At 35.7% G+C, this 23,316-nt stretch overlaps 3 protein-coding genes across 5 annotated transcripts; all 3 read left to right on the plus strand.

Annotated features, from left to right (window-relative positions):
- The first annotated feature begins 4,600 nt into the window (after nt 1–4,600).
- On the plus strand, nt 4,601–7,039 carry LOC130726643 (ATP-dependent DNA helicase PIF1-like). Its single transcript, XM_057577945.1, has 2 exons — nt 4,601–4,714; nt 4,945–7,039. Exon 2 carries the CDS (start codon nt 4,970–4,972, stop codon nt 6,446–6,448), a length of 1,479 nt encoding a protein of 492 aa, XP_057433928.1. The 5' UTR covers nt 4,601–4,714; nt 4,945–4,969; the 3' UTR covers nt 6,449–7,039.
- A 1,571-nt stretch (nt 7,040–8,610) lies between these two features.
- Nucleotides 8,611–10,820, plus strand: LOC130726325 (ATP-dependent DNA helicase PIF1-like). The gene is made up of 2 exons (XM_057577575.1): nt 8,611–8,732; nt 8,873–10,820. The coding sequence occupies exon 2, from the start codon at nt 8,920–8,922 to the stop codon at nt 10,507–10,509; it is 1,590 nt and encodes a 529-aa protein (XP_057433558.1). The 5' UTR covers nt 8,611–8,732; nt 8,873–8,919; the 3' UTR covers nt 10,510–10,820.
- Nucleotides 10,821–14,088: 3,268 nt separating this feature from the next.
- Nucleotides 14,089–22,580, plus strand: LOC130723602 (serine/threonine-protein phosphatase 5). 3 transcript variants are annotated; one of them, XM_057574705.1, is made up of 14 exons: nt 14,089–14,175; nt 15,041–15,191; nt 15,352–15,521; nt 15,611–15,682; nt 17,509–17,659; nt 18,277–18,450; nt 19,355–19,463; nt 19,545–19,662; nt 20,644–20,791; nt 21,155–21,403; nt 21,547–21,672; nt 21,752–21,852; nt 21,979–22,053; nt 22,203–22,580. In XM_057574705.1, the coding sequence occupies exons 2-14, from the start codon at nt 15,122–15,124 to the stop codon at nt 22,260–22,262; spliced, it is 1,623 nt and encodes a 540-aa protein (XP_057430688.1). In that variant the 5' UTR covers nt 14,089–14,175; nt 15,041–15,121; the 3' UTR covers nt 22,263–22,580. The 3 variants fall into 3 exon arrangements, with proteins under 3 accessions (XP_057430688.1, XP_057430690.1, XP_057430689.1); XM_057574706.1 differs by lacking the exon at nt 14,089–14,175 and adding an exon at nt 14,255–14,277; XM_057574707.1 differs by lacking the exon at nt 18,277–18,450.
- Nucleotides 22,581–23,316: the final 736 nt, after the last annotated feature.

Raw genomic sequence — 23,316 nt, forward strand, 5'->3', positions numbered from 1 at the left:
GTTCTCATATGTAATTGTCTAGCTATAAATATGAGGCATTTAATTAAACAAATCAACTAGATAATTTGAATACGAACATGTGCAACTAGATATTCAAAATCATGTCATTTACCAACTTGATCAAGGTTGGAATTTTCACTCTATCAATATTGAGAGTTGATGACATATATTTGGTCATTTAGTCGATGCATCGATAAATTTATGAAATACTTAAATGACTCATAAAAAGAGTGAATATGTGCACATGTATCACATCTAATATACTCAAGAGTATGCGGGATTCAAACCCATATATTTTACCAATTATTAATTGGTAATGAGAACAAGATATAAGAATTCATTATATTGAAGAATCTTTAGGTTCTTCGATGGGTACTCATATGAATTCATATACTTTCGCATCATAAGACTCGGGATGGTCTAACCAGTCATGCATGCCAATCACACTCAATTTGTTCCATATATAGAACTTTATCATTCAAAATAATACTTCAATGTTTGAAGTAAAATTTTCTGGCATTTTAAATACTTCAAGGATTTTGATATTTTCAACCCATAGTTTATCGTTACAACAATTAGATGTAAATAAAGTCCTTCAAGACTTTCAAATTAATAAGGAATATGTGTACATGACAATTTTGTCACAAGATGAGTATTACGTCTCATAATTTCCTTTAACTCATATCCATCGCATGGAAAACGCAATAGGTTTGACATATTTACATGTCTGGATTACTACCGATCAAAGCAATATCTAACAATAGTTTTTTATATTGCTCCTTATATTTCTATACTTTGATACCAATTTAGGGGAAGATAAAGGGAGCAGAAAGCATGAGATCATGCGCCAATGTGAGACTCTAACTCACACTTCAATTCTCAACATTCTCCCCCTAAGTGTGAGTCACAATCATATTATTATGCTCCCCCTCAACAAACTATTAGCAGTTGCACTACAATTCGCTTCATCACCGTGTCAATAGGACATGTTGTCTGACCACCACATTGTGTCAAGAAGACTTTCGATATGAGGAGTCATTATCATGGTCACATCAACCATTAATTCAAATACCATTTTTAAGATTGCAACCGCATCTGGGGTTGTTTCTTCAAATGAAAATATAAGATTATTGATCAATAGATCTTTTCAAGAGTGTCAATGATCCATTTTAAGATATTGCTTTGAAATTTCATAGGCTTCTTCTAGAGAGCCACCACAAAAGTTTCATTTCATGAAACAATACCATATATGTCATTGGATGTCTTTCAGGGACATTTAACCATGTGTTGATCTAAATGATCACAACTTTTGTCATGTTTGTTGAAATATTCACTTCAGGGAATATCTCAATCCTTCCTTAATATAGCTACTTCTGTAGCTTACATGATAGACACTTGTCTTTCAATCAACTTGATCATTTATAATGATAACGATATGTTCTTCAGGAACTATAATGTATTGACAAAAGACTATAGGGTCTTCTTCTTTTGTTTATTTCAAATAGCTAAGTTTGTTTAAATATTCCTTTATGATAAAAGAAGGAACTCCAGTGATATCTAGAGCCATGAATTCAAGCTTTGCTAGGTTGGACATTTTTAACTATGAATAACAAGAAGAAAAAGGAAATTATTATAATGAAAAAAAAAATATATTCAGCATATATTGGAATAAAAAAAAATCTTTCTTTTAATAACTGAAATTGATTTGTTATTGGTTAGGCACATATATTCCGAAACTGTTTTGATGATAATGATGAAATATATATTCAATTTGTTACTTGGTATCACAATCTAATCATCATGGAAACAATATTTTCAAAGATTGTTACGAAACTGGTTTTTTAATCAATATCCAATTTGCTTCAAATAAATAGCACAATTTTAGAAAAAATTGATTTGCACCACACATATAAAACAACCACACGGTAATCTTTAGAAGAATATATATATGATTGCTTTTTAATTTATTTAATTTGGAAAATAGATAATAAGGTTAATCAATAGGGTGATTGATTTAGGAAAAGAGCATAAGATAAATAATTATCATGACTTATGACCAATCATCGTAAAAGTGATTTTCTACGTAGGCTTATAATGATTTCATTCCAGTACTTCAGGACTGTATGGTTATGAATCTTCCTGATTCATGCATAAATAATTCAATTACAGTACTTCTGGACTGTAAGCCATGAATCTTCCTGATTCATGCATAAATAATTCAATTACAGTGCTTCTGGACTGTAAGGCTATGAATCTTCCTGATTCATGCAAAATAATTCAATTACAGTGCTTCTGGACTGTAAGGCTATGAATCTTCTTGATTCATGCAAAATAATTCAATTACAGTGCTTCTGGACTGTAAGTCTATGAATCTTTCTGATTCATGCAAAATAATTCAATTACAGTGCTTCTGGACTGTAAGGCTATGAATCTTCTTGATTCATGCAAAATAATTCAATTACAGTGCTTCTGGACTGTAAGTCTATGAATCTTTCTGATTCATGCAAAATAATTCAATTACAGTGCTTCTGGACTGTAAGGCTATGAATCTTTCTGATTCATGCAAAATAATACAGTGCTTCTGGACTGTAAGGCAAAATAATACAGTGCTTCTGGACTGTAAGGCTATGAATCTTCAGGATTCATGCTTATTCTTTTGACTCATAGATAAATGATTCGAAGAAGAAGAAGGAGAAGAAAAAAAAAAGAGAAAAAATGTAAAATTATAACCTTTCACATGGATGTGGTACTTACTCTGGAAGTGGTACTTACTCTTTCACTTAGGAATTGAGAATTTTATGGAGAGACTATCATGCTGATAACGTGTTATGAATAAAGAGTACACAAGTATGTAAAGAGAGGAAGAGAGATGTATGAGAGATAGAGAAATAGTCTGATGGGGATGCTCTGCTAGGTGCAGACTCCCTTATATTTATACTATTAGGTTTAGAGTGTTGAACAAGTATACATGTGGGTCTGGCCATGGACTCCTAACTCTGATGGGCATCCAAATATTCATAACATTAATCATTTAATTGGCTTAATGCAAATAGCCAAATACTTTTTTTTTCCAATCACATGGCCCAATACTTTCATTTTCTTTTACAGCATTTACTTTAAGCTTATGATTCACTTTAATTTTTCCGTCTTCACAATTTGTTTTTCAAGAGCATTAGCAACGTCTTCTCCTTGTCTAATTTGATCCTTGTTGTTTCTTTTTCTTTTGGTACATCGGAAAGATAAATTGCGTCTGACAGAAATCGATCTCTGGACCTCCCCTACCTAACTCATATGTCCCTCAACTCCTACCACTTGAGCTATCTTACATGGATGATCCTTGTTGTTTCTTATTACTCCTTAGCAATAATTTCTTTTTTACCTCATCCATGACTCTGCATTTAATTTAAGGTATTTTTCCGAGTGTCTTTCTCATGATCTAAGCTACTATAGTAAAAAAATAAAATAAAGCATTGGGAAGAAACCAAAAGCAATCCCTAGAACCCTCACTCACAATCATCGAGCAAAAGTTTATATGTCACGAATAAAGGTCTATCACAAATAAAAGTTACATCAAGAATATAGATTGATCATACATTAGATTAAGCTTTACTGTGAGCTTTTTGTTGACATTCAAAACCTATCAAAATATAATATATCAAAAAAATCAACATGATGTACATGTTGTTAAGAAAAAAATCATTTTATGAGACTTCGGAGTAGTCTGACATATATTGTCTAAAAAAAACATTTTAATTCAAATAAATTATGAAAATATACGTCAAGAATACTCCGAAGTGAGTCCTAGTTACAAAAATACTCCTTGGATGCCCGATTCACTAAGCTAAAAAATATCACATTCTCCCTAGGAAGGTGTTTGTTTCTCGGATTTGAAAATGATACCCGGGAATCTTGTTCCCAGGAATGTTATGATGAGAATGTTATTCCCAGACATCTTTAAAAAATTCGTTTGGTTCACAAAATCAGTTTCTGGGAATCTTTTTTAATATTCCTAGGTATAATTATAATATATGTTTGGTTCAAAATGTATATTCCTGGTAATAGATAGTAAAATTCTTAAAATACCCTTCGCGGTAAAAGACATGGGTAGTGGGTAGTTGGTAGTGGGTAGTGGGTAGTGGCAATTCAGAGATTTCACACCAAAAATCTCATTCCCTTCTATTCAGCCACCTCTCCATCATGAGAATGAGAAATGCTTATGGATGAGCATATGACTTACCCAGGAATGAAATATACCCGGGAATATTTTTTTCAAATATGCTACCAAACATTGGAATGTAGATTCCGGCCCAAACATTCCCGGGAATCCTTTTCCAATCCGTGAAACAAACGCCCCCTAGGCATTCAGCAGTGTAATTTCCCATGGTTATCAAAACTGGGTTGTACTGCCCGGTTAGTTTGAATCAGGAACCGGGGCCAGCCTGATGCAAGACAGTAAGACACCTACAAAACCATCTAGGTAAAGAACTGGTCGAACCGGCATCAAACCAGGTGAACCCCCGGTTGGCGGTTTAAGGTTTCTTTTGTATGTTTTTTTTTTTCATTTTTTGGAAGAATGGGCCCGGCCCATGCCAAGCAAGAGGATTCAAAAAAAAAAACGACGTGAATCAGTTTCCTTCCACCAGCAACATCCAAACCTAAGCCTTCTATCTCCGCCGCTGCTCTCCGTTCGCCGCCGCGCTCCGCCGTTTTTCTGGTGTGGTCCTATTCTTCCTCTTCTGTTATGTTGTTGTTGTGTATCTGTTTTGACTGAGTGTTTTCATTCCATTTGTTAATTTATTCTATACTCTGATTTCAATGTTCAGAGTTCATAAAAAAATTAATGAATTATATCTATATACTTTCTTTTTTTGAAACTGAATTATATCTATATACTTGTTTGCAATTGCTGGGAGCTTTGTGCTAATACAGTAAGTAATACCACAGGAAGGAGATACTACAAATAATTTTGATGAGATTCTGTACCAATGTTTCTGTTGCAGCAGCATACAAGAGATTATTCAGTACCAAGGTTTCTGAACAATGTAGAACCCCAATTGCTAGGATTGAATGGGGAGATGAGCAAAATCGCGTTCTGGCCGCGATATCTCAGGGAAAATCTGTGTTCATCACTGGCTCTGCTGGGACTGGAAAGACATTTTTGCTTGCAGAAGTTATTAAATCGCTGAGCAAATTGCATACCCCGTCTACGGTTTCTGTCACGGCTTCAACTGGGATTGCGGCGTGTGCTTTAAAGGGGCAAACATTACATTCGTTTGCTGGGATTGGAATATGCAGTTTTGATGATCCTAAGCGCTTGTTAGATAAGGTTTCGAAGATTAAAAGCGCCGTCACGAGATGGAGAAAGGTTAAGGCTTTGGTTGTTGATGAAATTAGTATGATAAGTGCAAAATTGTTTGACCATCTTGATTATATTGCAAGAAAGATAAAGGGTGTGGATAAACCCTGGGGTGGGATTCAGATTGTTGTAAGTGGTGATTTTTTCCAATTGCCACCAATTGCTGATGACTATGATGAGGCTATGTATGCATTTGATGCTGATTGTTGGAATGACAGCTTTGATTTGCAGGTGGAGCTCACAAGGGTGTTCAGGCAATCAGATGCTGGGCTTGCCAGGTTGCTTGAGGGTATCAGGAGAGGGGAGAGTGAACAACATGATTTGGAGTTCCTAGAGCAATTTTGCTCAAAGACTAAGTGTGATTCTTCTGTTGTGCAGATCTTCCCTCTGAATGAAGATGTTAAGAGAGTGAATGAAGCGAGGCTGAAAAGTTTGAAAAAGGATCTTGTTGTTTATAAAGCTGTTGATTTTGGTAAGGGGCATTGGAAGTGGATGCTCAATAGTGGCATTGCACCTAAAGAAATTTCTCTTTGTGAAGGTGCAAGAGTTATGTTGATTAAGAATATAAATACTGAGAGTGGATTGGTAAATGGAGCTACTGGTACAGTGTTGAGATTTTCACATTCATCTGCTAAGGATCTTGGTCGCATATGCCCTGATCAAGTGATGCCAGTAGTGCAATTTGATGCAGGACAATGTATGCCAGTGACACCGGAAAAATGGGAAGTTTTGGATGGAGAAAACGTTGTTGCTTGCAGGAAGCAGGTTCCTCTTATACTGGCATGGGCTATGAGCATTCACAAGTGCCAAGGGATGACTCTTGAGAGGCTTCACACAGATCTATCCAGAGCATTTGGCTGTGGCATGGTGTATGTTGCACTTTCTCGCCTTAGAAGCTTGGAGGGACTTCATTTATCTTCCTTCGATCGATCGAAGATCAAAGCGAACCAAAAGGTTTCAAGGTTCTACAAGAGTTTGGCTTCTTCTGAACAAAAAAAGGAGGTTATGGTGGTTGGTAGCAACAAGATCATAGATCACCCCAGTGGTGATACGGAAATAATTGATTTTGCTGAGAGTGAAAATGCAGTATAGTCTCCATTTCTCTGACTCTGATCCTTGAAATTGTTCATCAATATTGAAGTCTGTGACAATGCTGAAGTCTTCAGAATCATTGCTGCATAGAACTTTAGTTTACTAATAGGCTATAGATAATGTTATATTTCATTTCATAGAAGGACAAAATCAGTGTAAGTGGTAGATAATCATTTAAGTGCACTTTCTGTTTTTCTCATATGCCTGTCTTTTTATGAATGTTTGTCCATACTTTACAATAAATTATCACTTTTTGTACATATTGTATCATTATAGGAAAGGGCCGCAAATCTTCGGTGCCAACCGAAGTGCCCATAGCAGCAGTGACAGCAGCAGTTATGGCAGTGGTGGTGAACTGGTGATGTTGTTCAGGACATCAAAGACCACGATAGTAGCTGCAATTGTGGTTGGTTTGCTGTTTCTCCTTGGGGCATATTGGTGGAGTGGTCGCAATACTGGTACATTTAGATTTAGGAGTCACTTACAGGACCTAGGTCTTAGCTTCAAAATCAATATAGACCTAAACATTGTAAATCATAGGATCGTTGATCCTAATTTTTGATATATCAAATGGAATTATTATTTAGAATACATTAGGAAATATACTGCTTTATTTATAATGCAACATGATTCTTTAAATTGGCTATTTCTCAGAACTAGTTAATAATTCTGCACCATAAGAAATGTGTCTCAAAGATATCAGTTCGTTAGAATGTGTTTGTTACCCTTCTTTGGGTTTCTTGGACCAAAGTAGGGGCATTCGTTTAGGCATTATTCCTTTGGGATTTCAATTTTTCAATTTTTCAATTTGGTTTATTTTCCAATATGGATAGTGGATCCAATGTATTCTTCACATGGCGTGGAACTTGGGCCTCCGGAACGTCTTGTGTAAAGTGGACAGTGCTGATCTGGTGAGGTTCCTTTCGAGCTCCAGTAGCTGCCGCTTCCACGTCCATGGGCTGCTGCTGCACGAGATTCGTGATCTCTTAAACAGATGATGGAGAACGAGACTTGCCTGGATTAGCAAAGAGCAGAACAAGGCAGCAGATTGCCTTGCAAAGCATGCTTCCTCCTCGCATTCGCTTGGAGTATAAGCTAATTCATATTCGACTGAGGCATTTGATTTCACTCACTGGCATGAACAAATCTTTGTGTTTCATTTTAATGCTAGATGATGAGTCACAATATTCTGGAGTAAGAATAGAGGTGGGCGTTGTCACTTTGGATTTTGTAAAGAAAATGATGGATAATTTCAAGAATCAGAAGAGCAGTGCAATTTCTGTTTTTCTCAATAGAAGCTTAAGTCTTCAACAGGCATAAAGCATATTAAGCAGATAAGCACATCTTGAGCTTACAACATTTGATTTGTACTTGGTAGATCATTTGAGAATCATTACTTCTGTCATAAAAACAATATTCTTAAAGTGGCATATACTAATTTTTCTCCGAAAATAAACTTCATGAAAGGATGTGTTATGTTTGAATTATCCATTCTTATATGTTAAAGTTAAATTCTCATTCTTAAATGTTACAAAATCATATCATACTCTTCTTTCACACTAAGCCATGCGTTTAAATTATATCATAAGATTTGTAGAGCCTTACCAAAAACAAAAGGATTTGTAAAGATTTATGTTTCAGCCGATTCAAATGGCCACAAGATTCAATTGTGCCTTAGATGGCTCAAAGGTCTTGTAACCAATCAAGTATCACGATGGTGGTCGAGGCGACTTAGCTAAAGAAGTCTCATTCTAACGTAAGCCGGGCTGATCGTTTCGACTCATTAAATAAGACATTACAGGGTTACTCAAATGTAACTATCATCTCGAAAAACATTTAAGACTTCCTAAAGACTTCAGTACAAAAATATGACGGACATTGAATCTATAAATACATATTTAGTCGTTCATTTACTTAAACATTACTCATTATTAAAATGTTGATTTCTTCTTATGCTTTGAGATTATCTCTTTGTTCTCTCACCAACTTGAGTGTCAAAATACTTTTTGCAAGTACACCCCCGCCTTTGGCAGATAGTTATTAACCTAATTATGTTGTGTAATTTTAATTAACATATTTTTAATATGTTAATTAAAATCTAATTTACTTTTTCTAAAAAAAATTAATTATTTCTATTGATTTCACTGCAACGCACCATTTTGCCTCCTTCCGTCTTTCCCTCGCCCCTCACTCTCAGTCACAGTTCATCAAATTCTGTTCCAATCCTCAGAAGCAAACCATGTAATCCAATCCAAATGCTGTTCACAAAAGCCTCATCAATTTGGTAATCGAAAAATTTCCATGTATTTATCGTTTTACTTGTTTAAATTTCCTTAAACTTTGTTAACTTCATCGGTTTTCAATGAAGTTAATGTCACTCTTATGAAAGAAATTCACTTCTGTTTGATTCCCCATGTTTTTCAGCATCAAATTCATGCAATAACCCAGATGGGTATGTGAGAATAACGAAAATGATGAGATTTTTCACCATTGGAATAGCGGTTGGTTCATCATGCAGAAGCTTGAGCACAAAGGGTTGTTCTTCAAAACCCTCATCTGGGTCTTACATCAAGTACAAGAACAAGGGTAAGACAACAACAACAACAACAGAGAGAAGACAACAACGTGGGAAGCGGATTCAATGGACTGAGGAGCAGAAGAGTGTGCTGTCTGCTGTGAGTCAGAGGAGTTCTGTGTTTATTACAGGCTCAGCTGGGACTGGAAAGACACAACTGGTCACTGAGGTTGTCAAGTTGTTGAAGAAATTGCACACCAAGTCTAAGGTTTTTGTCACAGCTTCCACTGGGGTTGCAGCATTTGCTCTCAAGGGTCAAACTTTGCACTCATTTGCCGGGATTCGTTACCCCGTTGATGATTCTGAACAATTGTTGCGCGTGATTAGGTCTGACAAGAGGGCGTCGAGGAGGTGGCAAAAGGTTGAAGCTTTAGTTATTGATGAAATTAGCATGGTGGATGGAAGGTTGTTTGATAACCTTCAATTTGTTGCCAAAGAGTTGAAGGGTGTGGATAAAACATGGGGTGGAATTCAGCTGGTTGTGGTTGGGGATTTCTGTCAGTTACCCCCAATCGCTGATGATGCTTCCAAGGTTGTAAAGTATGCTTTTGAAGCTGATTGTTGGAATGACAGCTTTAGTTTGCAGGTAGAGCTTACTAGGATCTTCAGGCAGTCTGATCCGCGGTTTATCGAGGTTCTTCAAGGCATAAGGGTGGGGGAAGTTGATCAGGATGACTTGTCATTCCTAGAGAAATATTGCTCGGAGGCCGAGTGTGATCCCTCTGCAGTGCAGCTCTATCCGTTGAATAGAATCGTTAAGAAAGTGAATGAAGAGAAGCTTAAAAGCTTGCAAAAGGATGTTGTTTTCTATAGAGCTGTTGATGATGGTTGGAATTCTTGGAAGAAGCTGCTAAGTCAGGGGATAGCGCCCGATGAGATCTCCATTTGTTTAGGTGCAAGAGTTATGCTGGTCAAGAATTTAAAAACTTGGAACGGATTAGTGAATGGAGCCACGGGTACGGTTGTGAAATTTGTTAAGGAAGCGGGCATTGGTGACATCTGCTCCGAAAACCTGCTGCCAGAAGTCAAATTTGATTCGGGGAAAGTTGAGGTGATTGGACCAGAAGAGTGGCATGTAACGGATGGAGATGTAGTTGTTGCTAGGAGGAAGCAGATACCACTTATATTGGCATGGGCTCTGAGCATCCACAAGTGCCAGGGAATGAATCTTGACAAAGCTTACATCAACTTGTCAGGAGCATTTGGCTGTGGAATGGTCTACACAGCACTTTCTCGTGTTAAAAGCTTGGATGGTCTTCATTTATCTGGTTTTACGCCATCAAGTATTCGAGCAAATCCTAAGGTTACAAATTTCTATAGGAATTTGGTTTTGCAACGTGATAACAAAGATACTAACAATGGTTGCATTGAGAGAAATCAAATCTCTAATAGCATTACCAGAGATTCAGAAAAAGCAGGCACTGCAGAAAACAAGTACCTTTTTTCACTCTCTGATTTCCTATCTAGACGCCTGAAAGGATCCTGAAGATGGCCCTCTTTCTTTATGTCAATATTTACCATGATTTTACTTCTGTGAGTGCCGAATTTTACTTTGGCGTGATTTTTAGGATACACAATTGTTTGTTTTTTCCCCTTAAAGTGAGGAAGATTTATCAACTAGTTCACTTTGGTCTAGGTTTTGCTTGGCAATGCTGAACTTTTCATTCTTCTTAGGCAAATGAAGTATATCAGATTAGCTCATCAAGCATGATTCATATCTTCTTTTGTAAATAAAGAAAATGTTTTCCAATTCACTTGCATTTATTTTGATATAATTCCGATTTTTTTATGCTTAAATTTCTGGTGGTGAAAAAAAAAGATTGAGAATTAAAGTGAACTGGTGATGCTTTTAAGTTTTAAGTGGACATCGATACTATGATGATTCAATCACCAATATCTAACTTTAAGTGGTAGCTGCAAAATAGTGCCTTGTGTTTAATCAGAACTCTCAATCTAGTCTCTGAGTGGATTAATTTTAGTCTCTCAATTGATAATTTTGTGCAAATAATGATGTCGCTTCTCTAATGAATTCTTTATTACTTTTTCTTGAACATTGGTCTTATTGACGGATGCTGGTTACATTTGTATGCCTTGTTGATATATTTCACTATACCATTGTACCATCGTTGCTATGAGAAACAACACATGATATTTGTTGTAGCACTCTCATGGTGGTTAGACCAATACAACATTAACTCTTGATATCTGTTTGTGTAATAGACTTCATATCTCATATCCATTACTGGTGAGGCATAGTCATCATTTTACTCATATCAACATGTTTTTATTGTTGTCCTTATTCACACCAACACTTGGCCAAGGGACGGTAGAGGAACATGTTCTACAATAGCTAATAAGATATCACTATCAACTATGAAGTCATACTTGACACCTTATGATATCAAGCATATTGTTTCGAGGACTTTATTAATATTGACTTCAAAAAAAGGGCTTTATTATATTAATTTAATTTCCAAACAAATAAATAAACAACCAACAAATGAAGAAATGTCCTTTATTGAACTAGTAGGGTGACATGTGCTCCTCTTGTCCAGTGGTGAAAGAGGCCTGGTTGCTGCTGATTAGGCATGGTGCGACTTCTCCTTTCTTCTCGCAGGCGTTGGAGGACTGGGTGAGGAGTAACGTAGGTGCTGCAGGTTCACGGTTTGGGTTTGACGATTGGAGCTTGGTTTTTGAGGTGGACTCGATCTGGTGGACGAGGAACATAAGGATTTTTGATGGAGTGAACTCAAGTGCAGCGATGATGTTTAATTTGATCATGGTGGGGGTGAAGCATTATCAGGAGGCTTTACGAATGTCGTCGGTGACTCGGGTAATCCAGTCCGAGGTGAGTACTCCCCATATTCGCTGGTTCGCGCCGGCGGAGGGTTGGATTAAGCTGAATTCCTTTGTGGTGTGCAGCTGTTGAAGGAGAGGGGGTTCCCGAGAGTAGTAATTGAGTCAGATTCTTCATGTAGCATTCGCTTGTTGACGATGGGGTGTGAGGAGTGTCATCCTTGTTCGCCCATTGTCTGTCAGATTCGACGGACTCTGCGGGATTTTGAGCAAGTGGCTTGGGGTCATGTATTTCGTGAAACTAACTCGGTTGCGAACGCTCTAGCCAAGTAAGGGATGGGACAAGAGCTCGATCTTCGGATCATTGATTCTCTTCCAAGTTAATGTTTTGTGCCTTTTATGTCTGATAGTGCCTCTGATGTCTATTATAGAGGCTTGTAGTTCAGGCTGCTAAGCCCACCCAGCCATTGAAAACAAAAACTAGTACGGTGACCTAAGCGATGCAAGCGTAAGATTTAATCGATATAATTTTAACATTTAATGTTATTGAAGCTTTACTCACTGAAAAAGTAACATTTGTAAAAATTCATACCAATTTACATACACGTTTGAAATTTGATGTTTTATTTTTGGAAGGCTTGAAATTTGCTGTAAAATGTCTATTGAGAAACTTCACAATTTGGATAATATATCAAATAAAATGTAATTCCTATGGCTTCGATGAAGAAAGTAAATAGTACTAAGACAAGCATAAAAAATACATAGTATGAGTATTTATTCACATAATAAAATGATGTGCTGTTCAAGTTTAATTTTTTTTAAAGAGAGATATTGATAGTAATGAGTTATGGTGTCAATTTCAATAAATATCTTTAAAAAATATTTGAAATGCATTATTTTATTTAGGGTTGAATAAGTTTTTGGCTATCGAAATATACCTCACTTTTGTTTTTAGTTATTGTGAAATTTATTTTTATTTTGAGGTATCTCCAAAATTACGATTTTTGTCTAAACCGGATTGAAATCCTTGTCAATTGAAGCGAATAATATAATAGAATGCAAGGAAGGGTTCCCCGCATCTCAACAACTTCCAAAAGAAGGTTATCGACCGGTAATGCGACTTGTAAAAGACTCCCTACTGCGGAGCAACATTCCAAGTGACCTTTTTATTACATTTTAATGACAATTGAAGCATGGTCCCACAACACACTCTCTACCATACTCATTCCCCCAACCGCTCCCCCCTCCACAAAACACCCACACCCCCCTTCTCCGACCCTTCCCTCCCTCATTCCAGTCCATTTTTCCTAACCATGACCAACCCACCAAGCTTGCAATATTCACCACACACCACCAACCAAACCTAATGGTGAAAACCAACCACAACCACCACCATTCAAGCATCACATATTCAAACCCACATGTACCCCACATTCAAAACAACCAACCACCACTGCTAACCAGGTCGATGCCACCCTAAGTGGGGGAGCAACCGGTGTGAGTGAAGGGTGGTGGGGGGATAGTGGAGAGAGTGGTTGTGAAAGAGAAGGTGGTGACAAGGGTGAGGGAGAGAGGAGTGGGTTGAGGCGAGGGTGTTGGTTGGAGATAAAGGAGGATAGTATGGAAGGGTGAGGGGCGAGAGATTACACATGTAAATTGATGTGTCATGCTCGGGTGTGAAATTGTAGTCAATAAAAATAATGACACATGTAAAACTAATTACAATTTTCTATCTAAGATTGATAGATAATCTAACACAAGAAAAAAAAGCGAAAAATAGTAATTTAGGAGGTACTAAAAAACATATAAGGATTAAAAACAACTATTCCACTTTTTTTTTGAAAGTAAAAAAATAAAAAACAAAAAACTTAATTAAGCCTTTTATTTATTTATTGAACATCTTTTATTTATTTCAATAAACTGAAATATATCATTGTGAAATAAACTATTTAAACAATGAATAATTTTACTTTGTATATCATGTTCAATATATATATATATTTTTTGAAACTAATTTTTTTTTTTTTTACTTTGTATACATAATACATAGCATATATTACTATCCCAACTAAAGGCAAATAAATGTGTGTATTCAAATTTTCATTTGCTGAGATAATACTATTTAACCACTATATTTGATTAATAGATAATCAATTTTTCTTTTTGAATTCAATTGAAATCAGTTTCAAAAACAAATTAAGGAAATAAAAAATTGAAAAGTTGAGGTTGGAAGTGAATTATTATTTATTATTTATTTATTTATTATTAGGGTGTCTCTGTCTCCAAAGTCTCAAAAATCAAAATCCCCTCACTGTTTCAGCCTCCACCGGCCATTGCTGTGAGAGAATCCCTTCTCGTACGTTCTCTCTTTCTCCCTCTTCTCTCACTCTCTGTGCTTCTTCCTTCTCTTTCACATGTGCAATTCAAGCCAAACCCTGATCTTCTTCTTCTTCACACTGTGATTTTTCTTCAACTACCCATTAGGCTTCAATTTCAGCTTCTCCCACTGATTTAACACGTTTCACAACTTCTATGATGAAGTTTTCATTATTGCATGTGTAGTTTCTTTGCATTCATGATGAAAAGGAGAGAACTTGGTTCCCTTTTTGCCATGCCCATGTGTGTTTGTGTGTGTGTTGCTATGCAAAATTTATGGATGCCCTTTTATCAAGTTTTCATCTTTTGCCTAGAATCTTGTGTGTTCAGAGTTAATTTTTTGTTGGGGTGTGTATTGTGATTTGTGAATGCCCCTTGCATGTAGTAGTTGCTTTTGGATTGGTTTGTGATTTTGGGAAATGGAGAATGTAAATACTAAATAGACTGACTCTGAGGGTGTTGTGTTTGAAGTGGGAATTGGAGATGCTTTTGCTTGTAATGATAATGATAGTGATGTGATTAACATTATTAGCTTTTTAATGCTTATATTTGGAGGCACTAAGATGGTGTTGATAGATTCTAGTGTGTGATGGTTTGAATTGGTTTTTAATACTATGTGTAACTGTAACATAACCAGAGTTTTGTGCATTCATATAATTTTTGGGTGTATTATTCCATTCTGTTTTCCACTTTTATTAATGTTTGCAATGCTACACAGTTATTTGGATTTGGTGATTTGAAGTGAGATGTGTAAAATAGAGGCTTCTTCTGATATAGCTTCTTTACTAGTTAAGTATTACTATGCTGGTTACTATTATATTACTAATCTGTTATCTCTGTTTCAGTGTAGCAGGTCAATCATTGTGAAGATTGATTCTGTTATGTTCTAAATTTCTTCACAACATACGTCAAAAGTGTCAACTGAAATGGCAACTGAAAATTCTAATGTTTCAAAGGCTGAGGAACTGAAACTCCTTGCGAATGATGCATTCAAAGGTAATTACTAATTAATAATGAGATTATTTCTTTGTGATTTGATTCTCACACAATGAGAGCAAATATGTGAAGTGTTTTATGCCGAATTGTTGGTTAACATAGTCATGAACGTTTACATTTCTTTGCTAAGACTTGTTGATCCCGTGGGTTACTTTTTCAGCTCGGAAATATGCCCAAGCTATTGAGCTTTACACAGAAGCAATTGAGCTAGATAGTCAAAATGCAGTTTACTTGGCTAATCGTGCCTTTGCTCATCTTCGGCTTGAGGAATATGGTAGTGCAATACTAGATGCCACAAAGGCTATTGAAGTTGATCCTAAATATTCAAAGGTGCTCTGAATCCTTGAACTTCAGGGGCTGTCTTGTATTTTGATTTTTTGAATAAAAATATATTTCCTGATTATGGTTTTTTGTTACAGGGTTATTACAGGCGAGGTGCAGCTCATCTTGGGCTGGGAAAGTTCAAGGAAGCACTGAAAGATTTTCAACAGGTAACTAATGCAATTATAAATATCTGTTTTTTACCAGTCTGGAAATGGTGGAGCCTGGGTTGGGAATAACATGTTCGTATTACTAGATCAGTCATTTTGCAACATTGGAGAACTTTGTTAGGCTAATATTCGTAGTTTTTTTACTAATCACGTAAATAAACAATATCAAAGATAATATGGGAGAAGCAAAATCAAATTCACTAACGTTACTCAGTATATTTATTAAACATTATTGGCCTTAGTACTTTAGAGGAACATATGTGGCAGAATTTGACATTATTCGATAGTAACTGGAACAAGAAATAGGCATTATTCATTAGATATATGCACTGTATAGGTTCCTGCTCTTATCAATGTGATATTAGTCCCAAAAATGGTTTACAGCCACTGTAAAAGGAAGGAAAATAAAGAGCAAGTGAAAAAAAATAGATAAAGATGTTGCAGGCATTGTGCTCAAGATTGACCTCATCCAACCTAGGATCCGGAGGGGGGTAGCAGACGCATAAAAACTTGAGATGTAACAGGAATTATGAGATCCTAGTAATATACACAGGTATATTCAAACATATAGGATAAATATAAAACATAAGAAAGCACCTCCGCCCCTGACATTTCTACTTACAGGCTTACAGCCACACAGAACTGCCAACCATTGAACAAAACAAAGGCAATACAGGGTACTAACACACAAATAAATGCAGCACTCAAACTTCGAGGTTTCTACGAATATCTGTTCCTTCTCTCGTGCTCTCCTCATTTTTCATGTGGATGTTGAAGCCTTTGCTTTCTTTATGTTGTTCACCTTAATCATGGGAGGGTTCCTATCAATATAACTCTAAATAATCCTGCCGTGTGGACATCCTGTACAGCTGTGGGCCTGTGGCATAGAAGTCTAATTTGGAAGTTGGAATCAACTAATGATCATTGCAGATATTGTGATACCAAGTACCCGTTTGGGTGCAAACGAAAGAGCACTTATTACAGCTTATTTAGTGCTTTTCCTACTAGATAAGCTCCAATAAGCCCATATCCAAATGGGCTCAAGTATAACTTGGAAGCAACTATAATGATCATTATAGTTTTACGTAATGAAATATATTAATTGTTGCCTACTTAAATAGGTTATCAATATAGGACTAGAGTACTTGCTATAGAAATAAGTAAACAATGTGATAGTCACAGATTTTGTTCTTAAATAACACACTTATTATTTATATTCATAAATATCTAAGAGTTGAATGTCAAGTTAGCCACTGAAAGCATCCATATTGTAGAAAAAAGAAAAAGAAAGTATTGTCTTCTCTGTCATTATGTAATTTACAACTTATGTTACAAATAGCAAATTAGCAATACGACTATAGCAAATTGTGGTTATGGTTGCAATGTGATTTTGGAAGGCTTATGCAGGCCAATGTGATCTGCAACTTCAGCCTAATATGGTTGCAGAGGATGCTGCAACCATGTGAGTTCTTTTTTTGTTTGGAACCATTCGGGCAAAAAGAAGCTGGCCTGTCAACTTACTTTCTAACTCAAGAAATGAAACTCATTTTTTAAAAAATTTACTTGCTAGTTGCTAATGTTTGTCGAAATTGTTGGAGTCTGAAAATATTTCTTGGCCAGCAACCTTATTGAAATGTGAGTCAGGCAGTCAGCTGTACTACTGGCTGAAGCAGACAGTTTGTTAACCTTTAACATTGTCATGTGTTCTTGTAACTTTTGTTTCAGCCATACCTTGTTCCAATATACTGCTTCACTTTAATAGTTCTGCAACATGCACTCCTTTCAATGTGCAAACATGTTTGACTTGGCATACTTATATTGACCAGGTCAAAAAAATGTGTCCAAATGATCCTGACGCAACAAAGAAATTGAAGGAATGTGAAAAGGCTGTTATGAAACTTAAATTTGAAGAAGCAATTGCTTTACCAGAGTCTCAAAGGCGTTCAGTAGCTGAATCCATAGATTTCCATTCAATAGGTACTACTATGAATATGGTTTCTTATGCTAGTATATTTATTTTATCGTATTTTCCCTTGCGTACATCTTTTTTTGTCATCTGGTTTTTTGTGTTTTATTATTCATCATGCTGTCATTCTATTAAGGGAACTAATGCAGCTTTAATCTTGTAAGCTTCGAATAATATCTTGTGCACAACATTCCCTTTAAAGGTGGCTGCAGCTTTGTTTTGATTATTTGAAAGTTTAGTAAGGTGTCTCCTGTTATGAGTATCTTTTGACCTTGACTGTGTTCTTCGTAAGTAGATGCAAGTTTTTCAAGGATCTTGACATCCTCAATGTGGGGAATGACGCAATCATTTTTGTTATTTCAATAATTAAGTTATGGATGTGGTTTTCAGTTTTTATCAGATTATTTGACTGAGTGTGGTCCTGTGTCTTCTCCTCATTTAATTGTGTTGTCGATCTAAACTGGTAATTTTCGTGGAGCACATTAGATGGATAAGGTGCCAGTGCCACTCAATACCTAGTTTTTTTTTTTTGAAAGCTTCAATTCACCACCGTATGACTGTCTTTTTATGAATGTTTGTCATACTTTACAATAAATTATCACTTTTTGTACATATTGTATCATTATAGGAAAGGGCCGCAAATCTGCGGTGCCAACCGAAGTGGCCATAGCAGCAGTGACAGCAGCAGTTATGGCAGTGGTGGTGATGTTGTTCAGGACATCAAAGACCACGATAGTAGCTGTAATTGTGGTTGGTTTGCTGTTGCTCCTTGGGGCATATTGGTGGAGTGGTCGCAATACTGGTACATTTAGGAGTCATTTACGGGACCAAGGTCTTAGCTTCAAAATTAATATAGACCTAAACATTGTAAATCACAGGATCGTTGATCCTAATTAAATTGAGAATTTTGATATAAGTCAAATGGAATCATTATTTAGAATACATTAGAAAATAGACTGCTTTATTTATAATGCAGCATGATTCTTTAAATTGGCTACTTTTCGGAACTAATTAATAATTCTGCACCATAAGAAATGTCTCTTAAGATATCAGTTCATTAGAATGTGTTTGTTACCCTTCTTGGGGGTTTCTAGGACCAACGTAGGGCCATTCCTTTAGGCATTATTCCTTTGGGATTTCAAAATTTCAATTTGGTCTATTTTCCAATATGGATAGTGGACCCAATGTATTCTTCATTTTGTTTTTAAGAGTATATCTAAACGAGTAAGTGAAGTGCAAGAAAGGTGGATCTGTGCTCCAGCTAAATAAACTAATAAAGACTAGATATAAATGTCATGTCTATTTCCCACTATTTTCTGTTGCTTGCAAACTTGTTTGAATTCTTTCTACTGGGTTGTTCAATTGCTACCTGGATTGGCATATCTACAAATTGTAATTTCATATTTGATAAGATTGTTATGCATTTTATAGATATCTTTGGATTCAGTGGAGATAATATAATTTTCCTGATCTTAAAACTCTCCTTTTTATTGAATTATTCATTTCAATGAGCATTAACTATTCCTATTATTTTTAATTGTCAGTTATCGTTGTGATTAGTAACCTTTGTTTTTTTTATCTCTAATCTCTATATTTACTTTTTGATAAGAATCTCTATATTTACTATAAGCTAATTCATGTTCAACCGGGGCATTTGGTTTCACTCACTGGCATGAACAAATATTTGTGTTTCATTTTAATGCTAGATGTTGAGTCACAATATTCTGGAGCAAGAATAGAGGGGGACGTTGTTACTTTGGATTTTGTAAAGAAGATGATGGATGATTTCAAGAATCAGAAGAGCTTGCATAAACGGTACTGAAGGAAGAAATTTGATTGCTTTTATGTCTGTTTCTTGAAGTGTCCCTTGACTTCGGTCCCATTTGAATGTTTTAGGTATGCATTCCAGATTGTATTGCAAACAAGAGAGATATTGCAAGCTTTGCCTTCTCTTGTTGATATAACTGTTCCTGATGGCAAACATTTTACTGTTTGTGGCGATGTTCATGGTCAGGTAATTGGTTTATTATTATGTTCTTTGAATTGTTTAGATTAGTTTGTGTCTCAGAAGTTGGAGTTGAATTTGAATTTAAGCACTGCTAAGTTGATGAGTGACTTCTTAATATATCAAAACAAACTGTTGCTTATATATTCAAGGTGGCTTTTGCTATTTTTAATATTAAGGGGATAGAATTGTTCCCATAGCCTATATTTGATTTGCCTCCCTAAGTCATAAACTGAGTTTCTGTTACCATTGTGCATGGACTGGAGAACTATTTTGTGCTGGTGAGCTTGTTCATTAATGTTTTGTGTTTGTTTTATTCGTGGCACATTTGTTAGGGGGGACTGTACTGCCATGTTGAATTTAAGAATATCTATTGTTATTTTTTAATCTAGTGAATAATAGAATGTTATTAGAAGAGAAAAAACAAAGAAGAACAGAAACATGGGATATGAAATTCTTAAAGAGAAGGGAAAAAAAATTCAGTACAGCAAAAGAGAAATCATCCGTTAGAGTTCAAACATTCGACAAAGACATGAACTGAAACAGCTTCCTAACTTTATCGACTTAAAACTTTGATAGCAGTCGTGTATTGCTGTGTATGTCTTAATCGTTCCTATTTTAGTCTTAACAGTAAAAAGAGCATCCTGTCTGAGTTCGGTAGGATAGGGTCATAGGGTGGGTGCTTGTGTGTAATTCACTAATTCTTGATTGGTAAATGAAAGAATTTAGAAAAAGTGTGCCTGTGAGGAAACAGACTTAGCCCAATTTTTGCTGAAATAATCAGCCTTAACAATGCTTTGGATTGTGTTTCCTGAGTAACTTGAATTGAATGGTAACAATCATCAAGCCCAATTTTTCTCCATTTTCATTTCTCTAACATACTTGAATGTGAAAACTTCTTATTAAATTTGCACCATGTTGCTTGGCTTTTGAGTTTTCTTTTGTTTTTCTTTAATTCTTAACCATTCAATTTTTTCATGACTCCTGCAGTACTATGATCTATTAAATATTTTTGAGCTCAATGGGCTTCCTTCAGAAGAGAATCCATATCTATTTAATGGTGACTTTGTGGATAGAGGATCATTTTCTTTGGAAGTCATCCTCACTTTGTTTGCATTTAAGTGCATGTCTCCATCAGGTGAACCCTAGATCTTTATTAGTCTGTAAGTTTTGTTACTTTTTTTTTTGTGTACATTATATATTTACTATCTCTGAACTACCCATTAGCTACTTGTGAAGGTCTGTTAGAATAAAAAATACCTCTTTCTTTCATAACATTATATGTTCAAATTTGTTGCAAATCCTTTTGAAATTGAGGTCATAAATTGCTGTGTTTACTTTTATTGTTTCAAATGAGTTGTATGATGCTGTTTGTGTGATGGGATTTTGCATAAATCATTGCTTGCTCCTTTCCCCACTATATCCATATCACTTGTTTAAGGCAATATACTTTCTTCTGCCTGGGATATTGTAACTTATTTTGTTGTCGCATAATTTTCAGCCATACATCTAGCTAGGGGAAATCACGAGAGTAAGAGCATGAACAAGATATATGGTTTTGAGGGTGAGGTGCGCTCAAAGTTGAATGACACATTTATTGAACTATTTGCGGAAGTCTTCTGCTGTTTACCTTTGGCTCATGTGATAAATGAGAAAGTTTTCGTAGTCCATGGAGGTCTTTTTAGCGTTGATGGGGTCAAACTCTCTGACATCCGGTCTATTAATCGGTTTTGTGAGCCTCCTGAAGAAGGTTAGATGCATCCAATTTTTTGTCTTCAATGTTTCTGACAGTTTCCCAGATATTCTTGCACTTCATATTCCTAAGTCCCTTTGCCTTTTCTCTCCCGCGTGGTATTGTAATTTTTTGTTTCTATGTGTGTCTGATATGTGTAGGGTTGATGTGTGAATTGCTATGGAGTGATCCGCAGCCTCTCCCTGGAAGAGGTCCAAGCAAGCGTGGTGTAGGCCTTTCTTTTGGTGGAGATGTGACAAAAAGGTTTTTGCAGGAAAATAATTTAGGTATGTTTTCCATTGGTGTGATACTTTGTTTCTGTATTCGTTCTTTAATCAGTGACTTCATACAAAAACCAATTTACAGATTTAGTTGTGCGGTCTCATGAAGTAAAGGATGAGGGTTACGAGATTGAACATAATGGTAAACTCATAACTGTGTTTTCTGCTCCAAATTATTGTGACCAGGTAACCAAATCCTTTTTGTTTCTATTTTTAAACAACTTTATGGCATTTACTTAAGAATCACTTTTGCTCCTATGAAGTACCAGAGTTAAATCCTACACCATGTTGATATTTCATTGTATGCTGCAGATGGGTAACAAAGGTGCCTTTATTCGATTTAAAGCACCTGATTTGAAACCTGACATTGTTACATTCTCAGCAGTGGTTAGTATCTTCTGTATTTTATTGTCTGCTATGGTATCTTATATTGGGAGTTGGGACAATCAAGTTAATGAAGTTCAGATGAACATTTACCTTTCAATTTGTTTGACATGCTTACATTTTGGGTCTTGTTCATTTTGTTGAATTTGCAGGCACATCCCGATGTTAAGCCAATGGCTTATGCAAACAACTTCCTCCGGATGTTTCAATAGTTTATGTAGCTGACTAGAAAGAAGTCTAGAACTGCCAATAGTTGATGCTGCTTTGCAATCTTTCTGTTATGCCCCAAGGGCAAGATTCTGAAGGTGACTAGGGAAGATCTGGTACATGATCACTGTTATGTATAATATTTTTTTGGCTTAACTTTATTAAATTCATTTTCCACCCTCCAAAGGTTGCCACTTTCTTTTGTGCTTTTTTTGATCTGGTGAACAAGTGTATGTAAGGAAACCTGCATCTTCCTTAGCTTTGTGAAACAACAAGGATTAAGGTTTACTTGAAACTGGTTACATGCGAGACCATTTACTTTATTGTTTTTGAGCCTGTTGATTAGACTTGACTATCAGTTTATTTATTTTACTAAAATTACTATATTTATAATTCTCAAGGTTTTAAAAGATGCAATTTCCAACATCAAGACGCAAAGTTTCTTTTACATCAATTTTTATCTAGGTTTTATCTTTAAGATAGCAACCTAAACTTAGACCGTATTTGGAAGAACTTATTTGACGCATTTGGAAGAGCTTATTTGAGCAAGCTTATACTTGTTTGTGTCTATGTGATATGTGTTTAATTAAGCTATTTATTCAAATGTACACTTAATATTTATGAGGAAGTGCTAGCAACATACTCTTGTAAGGATACACTTGACACATTTTGTGATTGATTTATATTTTGAAAAGTAAACACATTTTTCTCACTTCATAAAAAATATGTCGCTAGCATATAAATGAGTGTGTTAGTGTGTCATGAAAGAGTGTGTTGTTAGCATTTTTTATACAAAGAAACTTGAAACAAGGGAAAAAATCAGTCTGAAAGCAAGTTAATTGGTATGCCATTTACTCCATAGCAATTCTTCTGGAGTGGAATGCTCGAGGGGAAATCTATAGTAACATTGGCACAACTCCTTGAATAACTTTTATCTGAAGTAAAGTGAAACGGTAACTTTTTTATTACTTTTTAACCCTATAGCATTAATGTAGATAAGAAAAATATAATGACAGGGGTCTATTTCCCCTAATGGAGAAGGAAGTTGTTAAATACACC

This window comes from Lotus japonicus, chromosome 6, assembly GCF_012489685.1.
Source record: "Lotus japonicus ecotype B-129 chromosome 6, LjGifu_v1.2".
Taxonomy (NCBI): Eukaryota; Viridiplantae; Streptophyta; class Magnoliopsida; order Fabales; family Fabaceae; genus Lotus; species Lotus japonicus.